Genomic DNA, 18,806 nt, shown 5'->3' with positions numbered 1-18,806 from the left:
TTGTCTTGGATATCGATTTGGAGCTTACCTTTGTATATGGCATAAGGTATTGTCTTAACTGATTTTCTTGTTTAAAATGTTTTTGGTATAGTGATAGTTTTTGTTTTGGTTAGATCAGTTCCAAAACCCAGATTGCATATTAGCGAAGTAAATTCAGACATAATATGTCACAAATTCAAAGATAATCATTTCCCACCAAGGATAGTTCCCTTCATTTACATCATGCAAGTCCAGTGAGAATCAGATCTAGAATAAATCTTTCATTAATTTTTCCACCTTTTGAAGTATAAAATTATCATTAAGGCAAATTAAAAATTACCAGTATAATATTATTGCTCTTCCAACAATTGTTCCAACATTCACCTTTCCCTTTTTTGTTATCTTTGCCTATTTACTAGGTGTGAACAACCCCAGAGTTGTTAAAATGTACACTTCTCTTGTTAGTAATTTGGATCAGTCTTTCATATGGTTGATAATAGTTTTCAGGTCTTTTGAGAGCTGTTTGTTCATATCTGTTGACCATTTATCCATTGGGGAAATAAATCTTGGTCTTACATATTAGTATTAGTTGCCTCTTTCTCTTGGATATCAGACTCTTAACTGAGATATTTGATCCAGATTTTTACATGTGTGTGTATCTTTATTTATGTCTATATAATTGACACCTTCCATTATCCTATTTTCTTTGCTACCTCTAATTCTAATCAACTTAACAAAATAAATATTTTGTTCATGTAATAGCTTTTTATCTTCATGGAATCAGAAGTTTCTTTTTATCTTTTGTGGTGATCTCTGTCCCTTGTTTGGTTAAGAATTCTCTTCTTATCTACAGCTGTCAAAAGCTACCTGATCTGGTTCTCTTTTTTTTTTTTTTGTATTTTTTGTATATTTTGTAATTTTTTTTATTTTTCTGTACTGACTCATATTCTTTCTGTAGCATTTATTGTAAGATACTGAATTTAAAACTAATCTTTGTCACCTGCTTTTCAGTTTTTTTAGGAGTTCTTGTCAAATGAGGAGTTATTTTCCAATTAAATCTGAGTTCAGTTGCTGAACGTAATTTATGCCAAACTACTTTATATTTTCCCTAAGCATTGCTCCCCCCACCCCCTCCGGCCACCATCCCCAAATAGGTTTTTTGGGTTTATTCAAGGGTTTATGTTCTGTTGAGCCTCTTCTCAATGTTTTAGCCAGTACCAAATATTGCTTATGATTAGTACTTTATAAGATAGCTTTTGATTTTGTAATGTGATGACCCCTTCATTTCTGCCTTTTTTTTTTCATTATTTCCCTCTAATTTGCACTATGTGTTAAGGTGATCTTTTCATGTAAGGAAATCTGGGAACCAGAGACTGAAATAAGTGACATTATTATCAGAATGTACTAGTCTATCTGGCTAGAAAGAAGAAATAAATGAGTTTAGCAAACTGATCACTAATCTTACAGGGGAGGGTTGATGGAATTAGATTATCTGGGCATCAGCTAAAAAAGCAGCCAGTAATTTTTGATTTGCCTTACTGAAAATTTTATCCTTCACAAGGCAGAAGAATGAATGAAAGATTTATTTTGGATCTGATTCTCACTGGGATTCTGTGATGCAAATGAAGGGAAACCTTCCTTGGTGGGAAATAATTATCTTCAAATTTGCCACAGATGGTATCTGACTTTACTTCTCTAAGATGCAATCTAGGTTTTGGAAGAACAGAAGTCAAAGGGTTTAGATAAAGGATCCTTTGGATTCAGATTCTTCTAGGGAAGCTTTCTCTGAAGATATGATACTTTTTAGAATGAAATAATTGTTTTTGTTTTTGCCTTTTGGAGGGCAATTGGGGTTAAGTAACTTGCCCAAGGTTACATGGCTAGTTTTTTTGTGTGGGTGTTAAGTATCTGAGGCCAGAACTGAACTCGGGTCCTCCTGACTCCGGGGATGGCGCTTTTACTCACTGTGCCACGTAGCTCCCCAAGAATGAAATTTTCAAGGCATTAGGAGAAACTACCATTGAGAAGGAAAAGGAGAATTTGAAGGGAATGATTGAATGCACAAGAAAATTTTTTGTAGTATTTTATTTTTCCTCTATTACATGTAAAAACAATTTTTAACATTCATTTTTTAAAATTTTGAGTTGCAGATTCTCTCCCTTCTTCCTCCCCCATGCCCCGCATTGAGAAGGCAAACAGTTAAGTATAGGTTATACAAGTGTAGTCATATAAAACATATCCATAATAGTCATGTTGTGAAAGAAAACAGATAAAAAAAAGAAAATTAAAGTAAAAAAAAAAAGTACACGTCAATCTGTTTTCAGTCAGTCAATTCTTTCTCTGGGATGGATAGCATTTTTCATCATAAGACCTTGAGAGTCGTCTTGGATTGTTGTATTGCTGAGAATAACTAAGTCATTCACAGTTGATCATCTTACAATATTGCTGTTACTTTGTACACAGTACATTTCACTTTGTATCAGCCTATGAAAGTCTCTCTAGGTTTTTCTGAGAGCATCCTGCCTATTGTTCTTAATAATACAATAGTATTCCATCATAATTACATACCACAACCTGTTCAACCATTCTCCAATTGATAAGGGTATCCCTTCAATTTCTAATTCTTTGCCACCCGAAAAGAGCTGTTCTAATTATTTTTTTACTATAGGTACTTTTCCTTTTTGTTTTTTATCTCTTTTGGGATACAGACCTAGTAGTGGTATTGCTAAGTCAAAGGTTATACATGGTTTTATAAACCTTTGGGCATAGTTCCAAATTGCTTTACGGAATGGTTGAATCAGTTCACAACTCCACCAACAGTGTCTCATTTTTCCCACATCTTCTCCAGCATTTGTAATTTACCTTTTCTGACCTATCAGCTAGTATATTAGGTATGAGGTAGTGTCTCAGAATTGTTTTAATTTATGTTTCTCCAATCAAGAGTGAGTTAAGACTATTTTTTCCTATAACTATAGATAGCTTTGATTATTTCTAAAAATGATCATTACCTTTTGATCATTTATCATTAGGGGAATAGCTCTTATTTTTATAAATTTGACTCCATTCTCTACATATTTGAGAAATGAAGCTTTTATTAGAGAAACTTGCTTAAAAATTTTTTTCACAGTTGCTATTGCTAATTGTATTTCCCTCCATACTGTCTTGCTCTTCTGCACCCCCATTTATTCTGTTCTCTCTATCTTTTCACCGTATCCCTTCTCAAAGGTGTTTTGCTTCTGACTACTCCCACCTCCCCATCTGTCCTCCTTTCTTTTTTAATTTTTTAAATTATTTTTTAGTTTACATCATTCATTTCCACAATATTTTGAGTTACAAATTTTCTCCCCATTTCCCCCCTACCCACCACCCCAAAGCAGCAATCCCACTGAATATCCCCTTTCCAAATCTCTCTCCCATATCTTCCTCTATCCCCCCTCCAACTTCACAGTAGGGCATGGTGGGTCTCTATGACCCAGTACCTGTATATCTTATTTCCCAGTTACATGTATAATAATAATAATAATAATAATATACATATATTTTAACCATTTGATTGTAAACCTTGGCATTCCAGATTCTTTCCCTGCCTCTCTTGTCACCCACCCTTACTGGGAAGATAAGCAATTCAATATAGGTTGTACATGTGTAGCTATGCAAAACATTTCCATAGTGGATATATTGTGAAAGACTGACTATATTTCCCTCCATCCTATCCCACCCCCCACTAGTTCTATTCTCTACTTTGATCCTGTCCCTTTTCAAAAGTGGATGCTTCCAAATTCCCTCTCCCCAGCCTGCCTACCCTTCCATCATCCCCCCTCTCATCCCTTCCACCTACTCTCCTGTAGGGTGAGATATCCTATTCAGTGCATATATCATTCCCTCACTAAGCCCAATTCAATGAGAACAAGGTTGACTCATTTCCTTTTACCTTCCTGTTCTTCTCCTCCAGTGTAACAGTTTTCCCTTCCCTCTTCTATGTAAGATAATTTACCCCATTCTATCCCTCCCCATTTCTTCTCATTATATTCCTCTATGATCTCTTAATTTCACATTTTAAGTATCATCCGTTCCTATTCAATTGATCCTGTGCCCTCTGTCTATGTATACTTGTACACATATATACACACACCCACATTTGTATTCATACACCCATATACCCTCCTGTATAGACATATATGTATGTATGTATACACAAATATTTATATTCCCTTCAGCTATTCTCATACTGAGAAAAGTTTCACAAGTTACAATTAATTGTTTTTCCATGTAGGAATGTAAGTAGTTAAACTTTGAAGTTCCTTATGATTTCTTTTACCTGTTTACCTTCTCATGCTTCTCTTGCTTCTTGTATCTGAATGTCAAATTTTCTATTCAACTCTGGTTTTTTCATCAAGAATGCTTGAAAGTCCTCTATTCCATTGAATAACCATATTTTCCCCTGAAACATGATACTCAGTTTTGCTGGGTAGGTGATTCTTGCTTTTAATCCCAGCTCCTTTGACCTCCAGAATATCATATTCTAAGCCCTTCAATCCATCAGTGTAGAAGCTGCCAGATCCTGTGTTATCCTGATTGTGTTTCACAGTGTTCAAATTGTTTCTTGCTGGCTGCTTATAATATTTTCTCCTTGATTTGGGAATTACGGAACCTGGCTATAATATTCCCAGGAGTTTTTTTTTTTGATCTTTCTCAGGAGGGGATTGGTGGATTCTTTCAACCTCTGTTTTGCCCTCTGGTTCTAAAACATCAGGACAATTTTCCTTGAGAATTTCTTGAAGGATGATTTCTAGGTTCTTTTTTTGATCATGGCTTTCAGGTAGTTCAATAAATTTTAAATTATCTCTCCTGGATCTATTTTCCAGGTTAATGGTTTTTTCAGTGAGATATTTCACATTGCCTTCTATTTTTTCATTTGTTTGGATGTTTAATAGTATTTTGATTTCTCATAAAGTCACTAGCTTCCCATTTGCTCCAATCTAATTCTGAAGGAATGATTCTCTTCAGTGAGCTTTTGAAATTCTTTTTCCATCTGGCAGTTTGGCTTTTTAAGGCATTCTTCTCCTCATTGCCTTTTTGAGCCTCTTTTGCCATTTGAGTTAGTCTATTTTTTAAGGTGTTATTTTCTTCAGTCAGGTTGTTGATTCTCGTTTCATAATTTTCTTGCATCATTCTCATTTCTCTTCCCAATTTTTCTTCCACTACTCTTATTTGGTTTTTAAAATCCTTCTTAAGCTCCTCTATGCCCTGTAAGCAGCTAATTCTTTTGATGGAAGCTTTTGGTGGAGGAGTTCTGACTTTGCTGTCTTCTTCCTGTTCCATGCCTGACCCTTTTTGTCCCCAGAAAAGGAAACCAAAGTTGGTCCACTGTGCTTGCCTTGCTTGCTCATGTTGCCACTCAGTTACTTGACTTTTGAGCTTTTTGCCACAGTAGAACTCAACTACCATAGGGAGGAGCTTTGTTCCAATCACTGGGGTTTTCTTAGCTGCTGGAGCTATTAGTTGGCTGCCCTCTCTGAAGCTTCCACACGCTCGCGCACACTGGTCATGTACCCCAGCACCTCCATCCCAGACAGTGATCCAGATCCAAGCAGGTTAAAGCAAGAGCAATTATCCCCCAGACTGGTCACTTGGTCCCCCTACAATCTGCAGGCCTGGAGCTCTGAAGTAGCTACGTGGCAGCGGCTGGACAGCTGCCATGCCTCAGCTGCTTCTCGTCCCGGGCTCAAAGGCCACGCTGCACTCCCAAACTTCCAGGTCCCATAGTCTACACTGCACTGACCTCTCACTTTGTCTTTAGCATCTACAGGTTGATAATCCTGGAAACTGCCATAGCTGCTGCTGATCTGAAGTCCCTCCAGCCAAGGGCTGGTTGTGGCTAAAACTTTCGGTTAGCACTGGGCTGGGCTCAGCTCCCAAAGTGCTGAGCTGCCCCCTTCCTGCTGGCCTGCCAGACTGTCTTCAGTGGGAGGTTAGCTTCTCTCTGTCATTTTGTGGGTTTTGTAACTCCAAAGTTTGTTTAGAGTCATTTTTTAAATGAATTGGAGGATGTCGGAGTGGGAGCCCTGTGGAAGTCCTGTTTCTACTCTGCCATCTTTTGTCCTCCTTTCTTTCACTGCCCCCCCTTTCCACCCTTCTCTTATATTCTTTCCCTCCTACTTTTCTGTAGGGTAAGATAGATTTCTAAATCCAATTGAGTGTGTGTGTTATTCCCTCTTTGAGCCAATTCTGATGAGAGTAAGGTTCACTCACTCCCTCTCACCTCCCCCTGTTCTCCTTCACTCTAAAAGCTTTTTCTTGCCTCCTTTATGTGAGATAATTTGCCCCATTCTTCCTCTCCCTTCCTCTTCTAGTACATTCTTCTCTCACCCTTAAATTTATTTTTTTTGGATATCATGCCTTCATATTCAACTCACACCTTTGACCTCTATATACATACTCCTAACAACCCTAATAATGAGAAAGGTCTTATGAGTTACAAATATCATCTTCCCATGTAGAAATATAAACAGTTAAGGTGTTATTTTCTTCAGTATTTTTTGTGCCTCTTTTACCAAGCTGTTGACTCATTTTCCTTGATTTTCTTTCATCACTCTCATTTCTGTTCCCTATTTTTCCTCTTCCTCATCTCCTTGATTTTCAAAATCCTTTTGAGCTCTTCCATGGCCTGAAACCAATTCTTATTTTTCTTGGAGGCTTTGGAAGTAGGACCTTTGACTTTGTTGTCTTCTTAGTGTATGTTTTGATCTTCCTTTTCACCATAGTAACTTTCTGTAGTTGATGTTTTTTCTGTAGTTTGGTCGTTTTTCCAGCTTATTACTTGATTTTTGGCTTTTTGCTAAGGTAGGGTTCTCCTTCCAGTGTGTGGGTGCACTGTCCTAAGCTTTGGGGGTTTTGTGTAGTTATTTTTAGAGTTACTCCTAGGGCCCTGTAAGTTTCTAAGTTCTTCCAAGGTGGTAGGATCTAAGGCAGAGGTTCCTAAACTTATTTGACCTACTTCCCCCTTTAAAAAAAAATTCTCAGTGCCTCCCCTGTACACCCGAAATCTACTTTCTTTAACAATTTTTTTGAAGGTTGTGTCATTTCAAAAAATAAAAATTATTTTAAAAAGATATCTTAAGTTTAATAATTTATTGTAAATTTGTGGGGGGGTTTTCCTGCATTGAAATTTTGATTGCCTATGTAACCTTGAAACATTGTAAAGAAGTCATTACACATTCCTACCCTTGCAGGCTGGACTCCCTGCCTTGCCAACACTTGTTTGTTAAGACCTGTCAGTAGACTTGACCACCGATTGATTATAACTTGTATTTTGTGTTTTTATTTAGAAAATAATGTAATCACTATGACTTTACCTCTGTTATACAGCAGATGAAACATGTTTGAATGGTTTTTCAATATTTTCTTTCCTTATGTTTTCATTGCCCTCTTACATTATTTAATGACCCCCAGTTGTACCCAGGACTGTTCCCACCACCCTGGATTGTTCCAGTGCCCCCAAGGGGGCTGTATCACTCACTTTGGGAACGAACCTCTGAGCCAGAGTTATGTGTTACCATTGGTCTTTTGGACATCCCACAGGCACCTCAAAGCAGAACTCACTGTCTCTCATCCCAAATTATATTCTCTTCCTAAATGTCCCAAAATATGAATCTCAGTATTGCCACTACCTCTTCTGTCCATCCCAGGGCAGCAATATTGGTGTCTTCCCTAACTCCTTACATTCACTCATCTGATATAGTAAAGCCATTGCCAGATTTCGTCTTTTACTTTTATTTTTATTTATTTTTTTCCCCATACATTGGCATTTATTATTTAAGTTGAAGAGCAATTATGAAGGGGGTTGGGGAGAGGGAAGAAGGGAGGAGACAGGGAGAAGAGAGCCTCTCATCTGTGTCTGCTTTAGATGGGTTTGATCCTGATTTCTGAGCCTCGGTCCAGGGCACACAAGGAAGCACATGATAAGGTGGGATTCCAGGGGTACAGGTTTAGGAAATCATCGGGGGTGGCCAGAGTTATACATCCACCCAGAGGTGGGGGCCAGGATTCTCCTTGGATCAGCAGCACTGCCTCCTTTTAGGAACTGAAGTTCTATCCCACCTATTTCAGCTCTTATAAAACATTCTTGTAATTAAAGGCTTTGTGCTAAAGAATTCTTTCATGGCCTCTCTGCCTTCTTGTACTTTGTTTCTAGTTTCTCTGAATATGCATCCAGCTTGTGGGCTGCCTGCTCAAGAGCTGCTATTGGCTCCTCAGTTACAGTGATCTGATCCAGACAAGGATGAAGTGCTGTTTAGGTTTTTGCTTATGTTTACTGCAGCGTCTGTCATTTCTAGATACTTCAGGCTAGTCAGTTTGTTCACATTTTCCAGAAGTTCATAGTCTTCACTGGCGGCTGTCAGCTTACCTGTCAGGTAGTGGCTGTTTTGGAGAACACATCCTGGCACAGCCCTGTAATGTCTGCCTTGGCAGACTCCGTGGCCTCCTTGGCTGTCTCCACCATGTCATCATCTAGGCTGGGGAAGGGAGGAAGGAGAAAGAATAGAGGGAAGGATAGGGATGGGAGAAGGAGGGGAAGGGGGCCTGTCATTTACCTTTAAAGCATCTCAAATGTAAGTCCTCTTCTTTCTACCCACATAGCTACCATTCTGGTGCAGACAGATCCTCATTATCTCTCACCTGGGCCTGTTCTTCCCCCCTCCATATCCCCCCTCCCCCCAGCCCTGACATTCATCTGCTTTGTTGTATGGTGAAGTAATAACTATGTTGGACTGGCTCTGCAAGTCTTTAAGTTTCTTGGGCTTCATTGTCTTTATCTTCAAAATAAGGGTTGATGGAAGGAGTTATATTTGCTCTTCTTCTATTGCAGGGCTTCAGTATGTTGTGAGGGTTGGGTGATATATATGTGATAATGCCTCATAGACTGGAAAGTTCTATTTAGATGTAACACATTTTTGTTAAAATGGTTATGGTGTAATTTCCTCATTCTAAAGTGGAATTGGAAGCCAGGTCTTGATTATGTGGTTCTCATTATACAGTGAATATGTGATGAGGAATTTCTTGAAATAAAGATTTTTGTTGATGAAACTTCTGAATTTGTTAGCAGTCTATTGCAAAATGTCATTCTAAAATATCTCTTCTGGACATTTGTTTGTATGTGTATTTGTACTTGCATGTATCCACACTTTTTTTGTTTCCTAGTACCTCCTAGAGGTGTGTGACATTTAAAAACTTAGAGACACACAATTTCCAGGTAATTAATCATTTTATTAATAATGCTAGCATATTAGCAATAAAGTGGGTCAGTGACACTCTTGAATGCTAAAGACAATCATGGTGGTGGACTCATAGTTTATCTTCTTTGGAAAGAGTGGGTGACAATCAACTCTGAAGGAGTGAGAGGTGGACTCATTCTAATTGAGAGGCTGGGGGGAATGTAATTTTGATTACATTACTTTCCTCCCCTCAGACAATTTAATCAAAGACTATCCTCACCCACACCTGTGTAGAGCACCTTGGACTTCCCCACTTGACTGGAGTCTAAACAAAATTGAGGAGAAAGTTAATTCAGTCTCATTATCTGCAGTGTCCTTCAGAAATTGAGCCTTGAAATAAGGATGTTAGAAAAACGGGGCTCTCATTAAATCATTGACTATTAATAGTCATTTCTCTCAAGTGACAGCATTATATAATATATTGATGTTTGAATTTGGAGTTCCCTCTCCTTACAGCCTTATTTTGAGGAAATCACTTCATAAACTATAATATACCATGGAAATGTGAGCTTTCGTTATTGTACTGTCCAGCCTTATAAATCACTTTAAATCACTTGACCACAGTTTCTTCACCTAAAAAGATAAGAGTCTTTAAAAGTGGGCTTTTTCAATCTTACCTTTTTTTGTGGAGTTTTTTCTTTTGTTTGTACATCCCTAGAACAATTGTGGTAGGTGGTTATATGCAGATTTCACGTCTCTGCCTGAAAACTAAGAAATTGTCAGTAGCCCTGCTTTCTCTCCTAGGTCCTCATTTTTAATATGTCATTTTTAGTAGTTATCTAAGGCATACCAGTAATATGATAGGTGATGCTTTTTACATTGTATAGAAATAAAATGCTGTGTCCTAAACATTGTTAAAATGGAGGATGGTGAGGTTGCAGGGGCCATTCTCCATGCATAAAACTGCTGAGGTTAAAGAAAGCTGCCTCTGCTTCAATATCTGGGATCTCTGCTCCATCAGTAATCTTTTTTCATAGAACCTCCCAAACAGTCTGGCAATATGTGCATCAGCATCATCATCTATGCATACACCTTGGAAAGTATACTGCCAAGCTTGTCCAAGAATTCAATACCCAAGTGGCCCTGTATCAAGAGTTAGTCATTTCTATTGGGGATATCTCAGTCAGCTGTCTATCTCTAAGGGCAGAAATGCACAAGACCAGAACTGAAGGCTGTGAGATAGCCCTACTGGCTCATCAAAAACTTGCTGCAATCTCAGGTCCCTGCAGTGTTGCTTAGAAATGTACACTGCAGAGATGCTAAAATCCATATGTCTGCTAGGATCTCTTCAGTTTTATCAGAAAGGAAAGGAGCCTGGAGTGGGGATCAAGAGCCCAGAAGTCCCCATTCTAGAGGACATGCTATCTTCACCAGTAGACATTCAGCACCATTCCTGGCAGGTTTCCACAGATATTGAGAATACTGAAAGAGACATGTGAGAAATGAAAAACCTTTTGAGCAAAGTCAGGGAGACTATGACTTTACCATTGAAAAATCAAGATGACTGCAGCCTCTTGAACCTGACTCCTCATCCACTAGTCAAAAGATGGAAGAGAAAATTCTTTGGGCTATGCTGCCTCATCTCAAGCTAGATAATTCGCATTAAAACTTCCCCCAAGAAAGCCAGAACATCCAAGAAACAGGTGTCATTTGTTTTTCAGATGGACAAACCATAGTTATTGTTTTGTGTTAAGTGTCTGAGGCCAAATTTGAACTCAGGACCTCCTGAGGCCAGGGCCAGTACTCTATTCACTGTGCCACCTAGCTGCCCCAACATATTCTTTCAATAGCTGCAAAATATAAATTTGATTGTTTCATATAACCATATGTTTTCTATGTTTCCCTTTTAATTTTCTTCCTTTCCTTTCCAAGAGTTTTACATTTTAATCACTGTCAAGAACCAGAGAGAGAACAGATTCAAAATGGAGGATGTTTTTAAAAGGATTTTTTAGATGACGTAATGTATGTCTGCTCTTAACCATACAGTGACTGGATGCAAGAATTATGATTTTAAAGTCATTCCAAGTTTTTTATGTATTGTATAAATTTCAAATGATTTCATGTACAGTAGTATAATTATAGCTCTTACTAGTCCCATGTTAATACTTTATCATATATAAAAGTCTTTAAACATAGAAATCTATTTAAAATTGCAAAACCGTGTTCAAGGTCAACGTAATCAAATCACTAGAAGTAATATTAAGAGAACTTATACTCCTCTCCTATTGCTTTCTCTGCTGTCATTCATGTCCAGTCTTCTACTCTATCAGAATTTATCCAAGAGCTTCAAAATATAAATGTCTTAATTTGTAATGCTAAAAAAATACATGGAGACTATTAAAAATTTGTAAATACACAGTAATATCTTTGTAGAATGCACATGGGCATAAGAGTAACTCATTTCCTCTTGATCCAGTGGTGTCTTTTTTCAATTTCTTGGAAAATGACATAATCCAGTTAGGAAATGATGTAGATAACTATTCAGTTACCTTGAAATATAAAATTGGATTATTATCATATTTCATTTTAATTGAAATTTGAAGCATGGTATCTGCCTATCAGCATAGTGTTAACTTGTATAGGGCATGCTGGAATTAGCTCAGATTGTAAAATATTTAACATTTTACATTGTTAATAAAAAGTTTTTTAGTTAAAAAAAAAAGAAATAAAATGTAAGTGTTTCTGACTTTTTCCAAAAATTAAGCTGACATTTCTTAGCACTTCATATTCTTATATTTACATTGTAATAAGCAGATAGTTTACTTACATAAAATAAGCATTTTGAGGGCTATGGTTGCTATGGAATGGGTTATCAACATATACTTTTTTTTTTGGCGTTTTGGAGAGGGGAAGGTAGGCAATTGGGGTTATGTGACTTACCCAAGGTCACACAGCTAGTTTTGTGTTAAGTGTCTGAGGCCGAATTTGAACTCAGGACCTCCTGAGGCCAGGGCCAGTACTCTATTCACTGTGCCACCTAGCTGCCCCAACATATACTTTCAATAGCTGCAAAATATAAATTTGATTGTTTCATTATTTCTCCTTTACAAGAAAGGAAATATCTCTTAACACCCTTTTCTTTTGGGTTTTATTGCTGTTTTTGTTGTTGTTTTCTTTTTGTTGCAAAGTCAGGTTATGAGAAGCAAATGTGGGAAAGTCATAAATTTAAAAAACAACAAAAACAACACAGTTGTCTGGGAGAACAGTCTCATTTCAGTCGGGATAACTATTAAAATTTTTTTCCATTTAAATTCTGCCTGTCCCCCTCTCTCCCCTTTCCCTGTAAAAGAAAACACTTGTAATGAATTTGTATATTCAAGCAAAACACTGTGTCCAGAAAATGTCTTGATCTGCATGAAATTCCTTGTCTATCAGAAGGGGGTTTAGTATGTTTAATCTTGAGTCCTCTGGAATTATGATTGGCTATTGTGTTAATCAGAGTTCTTAAGTCTTTGTGTTTGTCTTTATAATGTTCATGTATAAATCGTTTTTATGGTTCTGCTCGCTTAATGTATATCAATTTATGCAAATCTTCCCAGATTTTTCTGAAACTGCCCCCATCAGTCTTCCTATCACCCTTTTTCACAGCGTAGTAGTATTCCATTACATTCATGGGGTAGCCACTTTGACTAATTTTTGGCAAGCTGTTGCTTAGAGACAGTAACCTTCTTTGCTTGAATAAATAAGTTAGCCTGAGCAGCAGTGATTGGAGATATATGGTGCAAAATTAGAGATTAAAAGTTACCAGAGAGATGAGTCATGTACAATCATTACCTTTTTTCCCTAAAGGTAGAATGGAAGAATTCTACTTATTTTCTGTGAAATGGGGGATGTTGCAAATTTCACTTGGGCTTACACATTTTTTTTTTCTGTTATTTAGGAGATGCATCGGAGATTTGAGAATGCTCCTGATTCTGCTAAAACAAAAGCTCTGCAAACTGTTATTGAAATGAAGGTGAGAATCTTAAAAAAAAATCCAGGTTTTTAGTTGATAGAAACCACTTGCCTTTTGTTTTAGAAATGATAAAAACAGAAACACCTGGCCATGTAACCTTGAGCAAGTTACTTAACCCCAATTGCTTAGGGGCGGCCAGGTGGCACCGGCTCCAGTGTTGGGATGACCTGGGGATCGAATCCAGGCTCAGACACTTAGCACCACACACAGAAATAACTGGCCATGTAACCTTGAGCAAGTTACTTAACCCCAATTGCTTTAAAAAAAAAAAAGAAATGATAAAAAATAAAATCTTACAAACTTGGACTAATTGAGGGGAAAATTATTAATACTTGTTAAAAAGGTTGAATTATAGAATATTTTAAAATAAATGCGATTTTGTTCCTTTCAGGTATAGGTGGTAACTCATTAGTTAAAAACGTTACACAAGCATTTACATGTTTTTAATAATAACTTTACTTATATAGCATTTCAGAGTTTACAAAGTACTTTTTGTATAGTATCTCATAATTTAAATGAATAAATTAGAATATTCATGTATTTGTCTTGTATCCTCAGATAATTCATAGGATCCTGTATATATTTCATGATAGAAAGAATTATGAAATCATCTATTCCAACCATCTAATTTTATAGAAGAGAAACCTGAGACATGAAAGATTTAAGTGATTTGCCCATCACTAAAAGAGCCAGAATTTGAACTTGGGTCATCTGACTCCAAATCCAGTGTTTATTTTACAGCATCATACCAATTGTATATAACCTACAAACTTTTCAAAAGGGCAAAGTCAAAGCTTAGTACAGTGCCTGTTACATTGCTTATCCACAGTATATCCTCTTAATACATATTGTTTGATTCGGGGAAAAATGTTTCATAATTGGTATATCAGTTTTTCTTTCATATTTGAATACTGCTGTATTTTAATCTTTTAGCTTAAAATTAAAAAAAAAAACAATTGGTTAATTAGTGCTGTCCTTGGGGAATAGATTTCCTAATCAGTGATATACTTTAGCACAGTCACCATATAGAAATAGATGCCTAATTAATGGAGCCTGGAATTAGAGGGTTTACTGGGAAGTCAGATGGGAGTAGAATTGAATATAAGTTTCTTTAAAAAAAAAATCTTCAAAAAATGGTTTTGTTGACCTCACCTTTAACTTCTTCATCATCCCCCATAAGTTGGTGGTACTAAATCATTAACTATTAGAGTACAAACCTTTCACATTGTATAAATATTGAACCTCAGGTTCCTTTGGTAGGGATGGGGCTCCATGGAGGCAGAGTTTCTTGGACAGTTAAGAGTCCCAGAAAATGATCTTTTTCTGGTTTAAAACAGTGTGTGTATGTGTGTGTGTGTGTGTGTGTGTGTGTGTTTGAAGACTCAGAATTGTGATTTTGTAGTGCCCTATAGGATTTGTTGACAGGTGGTGATATCATGGAACCTCTTCTGTGGGTCTTCTGCCCATTTCTGCCCTTTGCTCTGGAATCAGCTTTGTACCCTTTGCTTTCTTGTGGCAAACCAAGAGAAAAGAACAGTCTGACCACCAGATTCCTGTTGCTTTCTCTGGGCAAGACCAGAGAGGATAAGGACCAGGAGAGCCTTCAAGCTGCTGCTTTGTTCTCCTGGAGCAAATTAAGAGCCCATGATCTGGGGCTAAGCAGCCAGACATTGCCTGAGTCAGTAGCCCATTAGATGGTCAAGGCAAGGAGGAAAATTAAAGCTTCTTCATTCTTTCTCAGGGGGCAAGTTAAGAGCCTGAGGAGGGACCTCGTTTCTATGCTTCAACTCTTGGGCCTTTGGGATACTGAGGAGAGAGGCCTAAGCTAAGGAAATTTTGAATAGAGTCTTATAGTACATCATTCATTCCATCTCTTACAAACTCACCACCAGGCTTTTGCTGCCTTCTCAGTGTAAGCCCTGAGACCAGGAAAAACTCATCGGCTCCCATTGCCCTCCCCTAGGGGCAAAGGCAGTAAGATAAAGTAATTGTAAAGCTTCTATTCCCACTACTCTCCTCCTCCTTCCTTGTTTATTCATCCATCTTTACTTCCTGAATTGGGGCTTTATGTTAGAGCCATCATTTTTTGCCTTTTACTTTTGGGAGTTCTCTTTAGTTCCCCATCTTTTTCCCTTTCCCTCCTTCACCCTTTCTCTTTCAAGTCACCCATTTCCAAACCTTTATTGTTAATGTTCTTTTGCAGTTGCTCTTCTTTCTGAGAGACTATAGGGGTCATCATACCTATGTTCATCAACAGTGTAACATCACCCATTCCCCCTGATGGGGGATGGCAATAGGTTATACAGGAACTCTGATCTTTATCAAAGACCAGAATGCCTGTGATTCAGTCTGGAAAGAATTCAGTAGGCCCAAGCAGACTTGGAGTCAGAATTGTCAAAGTTTACTGTTACACTTTACAGTGGGTAAGGGTCCTTAGGGGACCTGCAAGTTTATTGTTATGCCAGCGGGCAAGAGTTCTTAGAGAACCTGCAAACTTAAAGAAGACATAGGCATAGTTTTTAAGGAGTCTGTACAATTAATCAGATCTCAACTATGCTAACTAGGTAGGTAAGGGTGGGATTAAGGAGGAGTTAAGGAGTGGTCAGTGCTTAAAGGGACATGCACTTTTAATGTCAACTGTGCAGGGTATTGCCCATAATTCACTGGGAAATAGCCCAAGGTGGGGCTACCTGGAGGTGTGGTTTTTGGCCTGAAATGTCACTAAGTCAGCTAGCGGTCAAGGGCTGACTGAGAAGTGCCTAGTCTGCTACCCATCAGTGTCATGTTTGACAAGATGGATGTTGGGAACCAAGGCTAACAGAGACTCAGTATGTGGATAATTGGCTAAGGAGTTAACCTATAGATAGGGCATTGAAGGATTTATGGTACAGCTGACCTCTTTACTAAGGGGAGATAACATTTGCCTAAGCTAAAATGTTTATAGATGGTTTAGTGAAGAATTTATAGTTGTAGCTTGTAATTGTCCCAAGCAGTTCCTGAGTTGTTGCTGGGCTGAGTACAGCAGGGGGAAGGGGCAGAGTTAATGCTCTGAGGCTGGGGAGGGGGAAATGTAATTTTACAGACTGGTTTTACAAATTGATTTTACAAACTGATATTACAAATTGAGTTTACAAATTGATTTTACAAACATAGATCCCAAGCACCCCATCACCCCCATTCCTTTGCCCCTTCCCATTTATATACCAATCTGCTCTGCAGTTTTGTTCAAAATACGTTGATTTTTCTTGTAGGTTCATTGTAGTGTTAGATTTAGTCTCTGGTTCTTCAGTTCCACCCTTGATTTTTCTTTCTTTAAATGCTGCTTACATTGTAATCTATTAATGTTCCCTGTTTCCTTTTTTTTTTTAAAAGCTCCTTAATTCCACATTGCCTTTCTTTAAAAAAAACAAACCTTTAAACATTGGTCAATTTTTAAATTATATATAATTTTATTGGTAATTTACATTTTCCCCAGTTGTTTTATTAGTGGTATTGGGACATTTAACTTTTCATGTTTTGGAGTTTGGAATATACAAAATTTTTTTTTCCTGGTTTTGTTTTTGGAGTCAGTTTGTATAGTTTTCTGTATTTAGTCAGTCTGGGCACTTTTTTGCATTATATCATGCATCATTCATGGTTTTGTATTGTTTAATTTTTTAATTTGTCATGTTTTCTTGTAGTCTGATGATTAAGCTTTCTTTATATATCTTGTGTTTGAAGTCAGTAGCGTTAATTTGTATGTGTTTCTTTAACATTATTGCCTTTTCCTTTACTTCTTCCTTATTATAATAATTTAATGTTAAAAATATGTTAATCTTTCTTTGGAGAAACTCCACTGTGAATTCTGTTTTTTCCTAATTGTGCAAATTTGAGTTTTATCTCTGCATTGAGAGCTATTAAGTCTTAAGTGGTTCCTAATTTCTTCTCTTTTGACTTTAGTTTTTCTTTTGACACATTGTAGGATATCATGTTCCATGCACTGCTGAGGTTTCTTATGTTCCTTTGTTTCTTTAGACCTTGTTTCACTTTCCTTGTCTTGTAATATTTAAGGGAGTTATGTAATCTCCTTGTGGGTTTACTACATTTTTTTTTTCTAATTTTAGGATCCTTTCTGTTGATTTATTTTCTCATGCTCCAGATTTTTACTGAATTTTCTTCCTCGTCAAATCTTTTGTGTCCCTGTCAATTACTTTCTAATACTTTTCCTTTGCTAGTGGTTGTATTTTCAGTAGCCTGCAGAGAGTTGCCTCAGCCTTTGTATTTTTGGAGATTGAGTGTTTTTAAAATACTTTTCAACCCCTAGAAATATAAGACCCCTCAATGGGTGTAGTACTGTACGTTGATTAATGAGAGCAAGACCCAAGTAATAATTTTAGAATAGACCCTTTATTAAAAACGCCACGTGGCTGATCAGGTGGGCAGAGCCAGCGCCACCCACCCATGTCTCAGGTACAGCAATAGCAGTAGCAGCTGGCAACAGCCACTATCTGGGGCAGAACCTTAGCTTATAAAGGGGGCCTTACGTAAGCAGTGATTGGTCAGTACACACCTTGAAACTTCCCCCAGAAGCCCACCCACTTCTATGCAGGTGAGCTGACTGGGGAAAAGGCAGAGACCCAGTGGGGGAATTCGAAGCTGACCTGGCAGTCTGCTCACTTCTTTGGGGGAGGGGGTTGTGGGGAAAACCAGGCACAACATTGGTTTTAATCCTATTTCCTTCAGGCTAGTTCATTCATTCACTCTGACCTTCTTGAACTTTCTTTCTTGTCTCTTCTCCATTCCTTCTTTGAAATGGCTGCAGTTTAAAAAAATTAAATTATTACAATTAATTACAATATTTTACTTTTCTCTCACTTCTCCTGTTGGAAAAAAAGAAAAAAAAACTTTTAATAAGTAAGCATAATCAATTAAAATAAATTCCCACAGTGGCTGATAATGTCTTATTCTGCATCTTGAGTTCATCATCTTTTCACAAGAAGGTAGGTAGTGATGGGGTGTTTGGGATCTGTGTTTGTAACAGCAATTTTAAAACCAATTTGCAACATCAGTTGTAACATCAATTTGTAAAACCAGTTTGTACAATTGTAACTGCAATTTGTATTGTAAAATTGTAATAGCAATTTGTAAAACCAGTCTGTAAAATCACATCTCCCCCTCCTCCCAGTCACAGAACATTAACTCTGCCCCTTCCTCCTACCTGCACTCTGCCTAGCTTCAAAGCATTAACTCTGCCCAGAAACAACTCATGAATTGTTTATCTCAGCCTTGAAACACTAACAAGCTATGCCTATCAATCCTTCACCAAAGTATCTATAAACATTCCAGCTTAGGGGACTATTATCTCCCCCTTTGTATAGTGCCTCCTTGCTCCCATGAATTCTTCAATACCCCCTTTCTAGGTTAAAATTCTTCAATACCCCCTTTCTAGGTTAACTCCTTAAGCTATTATCTTTCCCTCACCTTGGTTTCCAGATCAATCCTGTCAAGCTGATACTGACACTGATAGGTGGCAGAGTGGGCACTTCTCCATCAGCCCTTGACCACTAGCTGACTTAGTGACGTTTCTAGCCTAAAACCACACCTCTAGGTAGGCCCCC

General features: G+C 37.6%; 1 protein-coding gene and 1 pseudogene across 12 annotated transcripts in view; both read left to right on the top strand.

Annotated features, from left to right (window-relative positions):
• Positions 1–18,806, top strand: part of ERC1 (ELKS/RAB6-interacting/CAST family member 1) — a 496,604-nt gene that overhangs the window by 97,969 nt on the left and 379,829 nt on the right. For all 12 annotated transcript variants that reach the window (XM_069094346.1, XM_069094345.1, XM_069094342.1 and 9 more), the window contains one exon: positions 13,135–13,209. In XM_069094346.1, coding sequence (XP_068950447.1) covers positions 13,135–13,209 — 75 coding nt within the window. The remainder of the gene's footprint in view (positions 1–13,134; positions 13,210–18,806) is intronic.
• On the top strand, positions 9,897–11,919 carry LOC138165844 (regulator of G-protein signaling 7-binding protein pseudogene; annotated as a pseudogene).

This window comes from Petaurus breviceps, unplaced genomic scaffold, assembly GCF_028583685.1.
Source record: "Petaurus breviceps papuanus isolate PSGF00001 unplaced genomic scaffold, PetGlider_PUasm1.0 216, whole genome shotgun sequence".
Taxonomy (NCBI): domain Eukaryota; kingdom Metazoa; phylum Chordata; class Mammalia; order Diprotodontia; family Petauridae; genus Petaurus; species Petaurus breviceps.
Note: the sequence above shows the minus strand (reverse complement) of the source record. Positions and strands in the feature narration are given on the sequence as shown.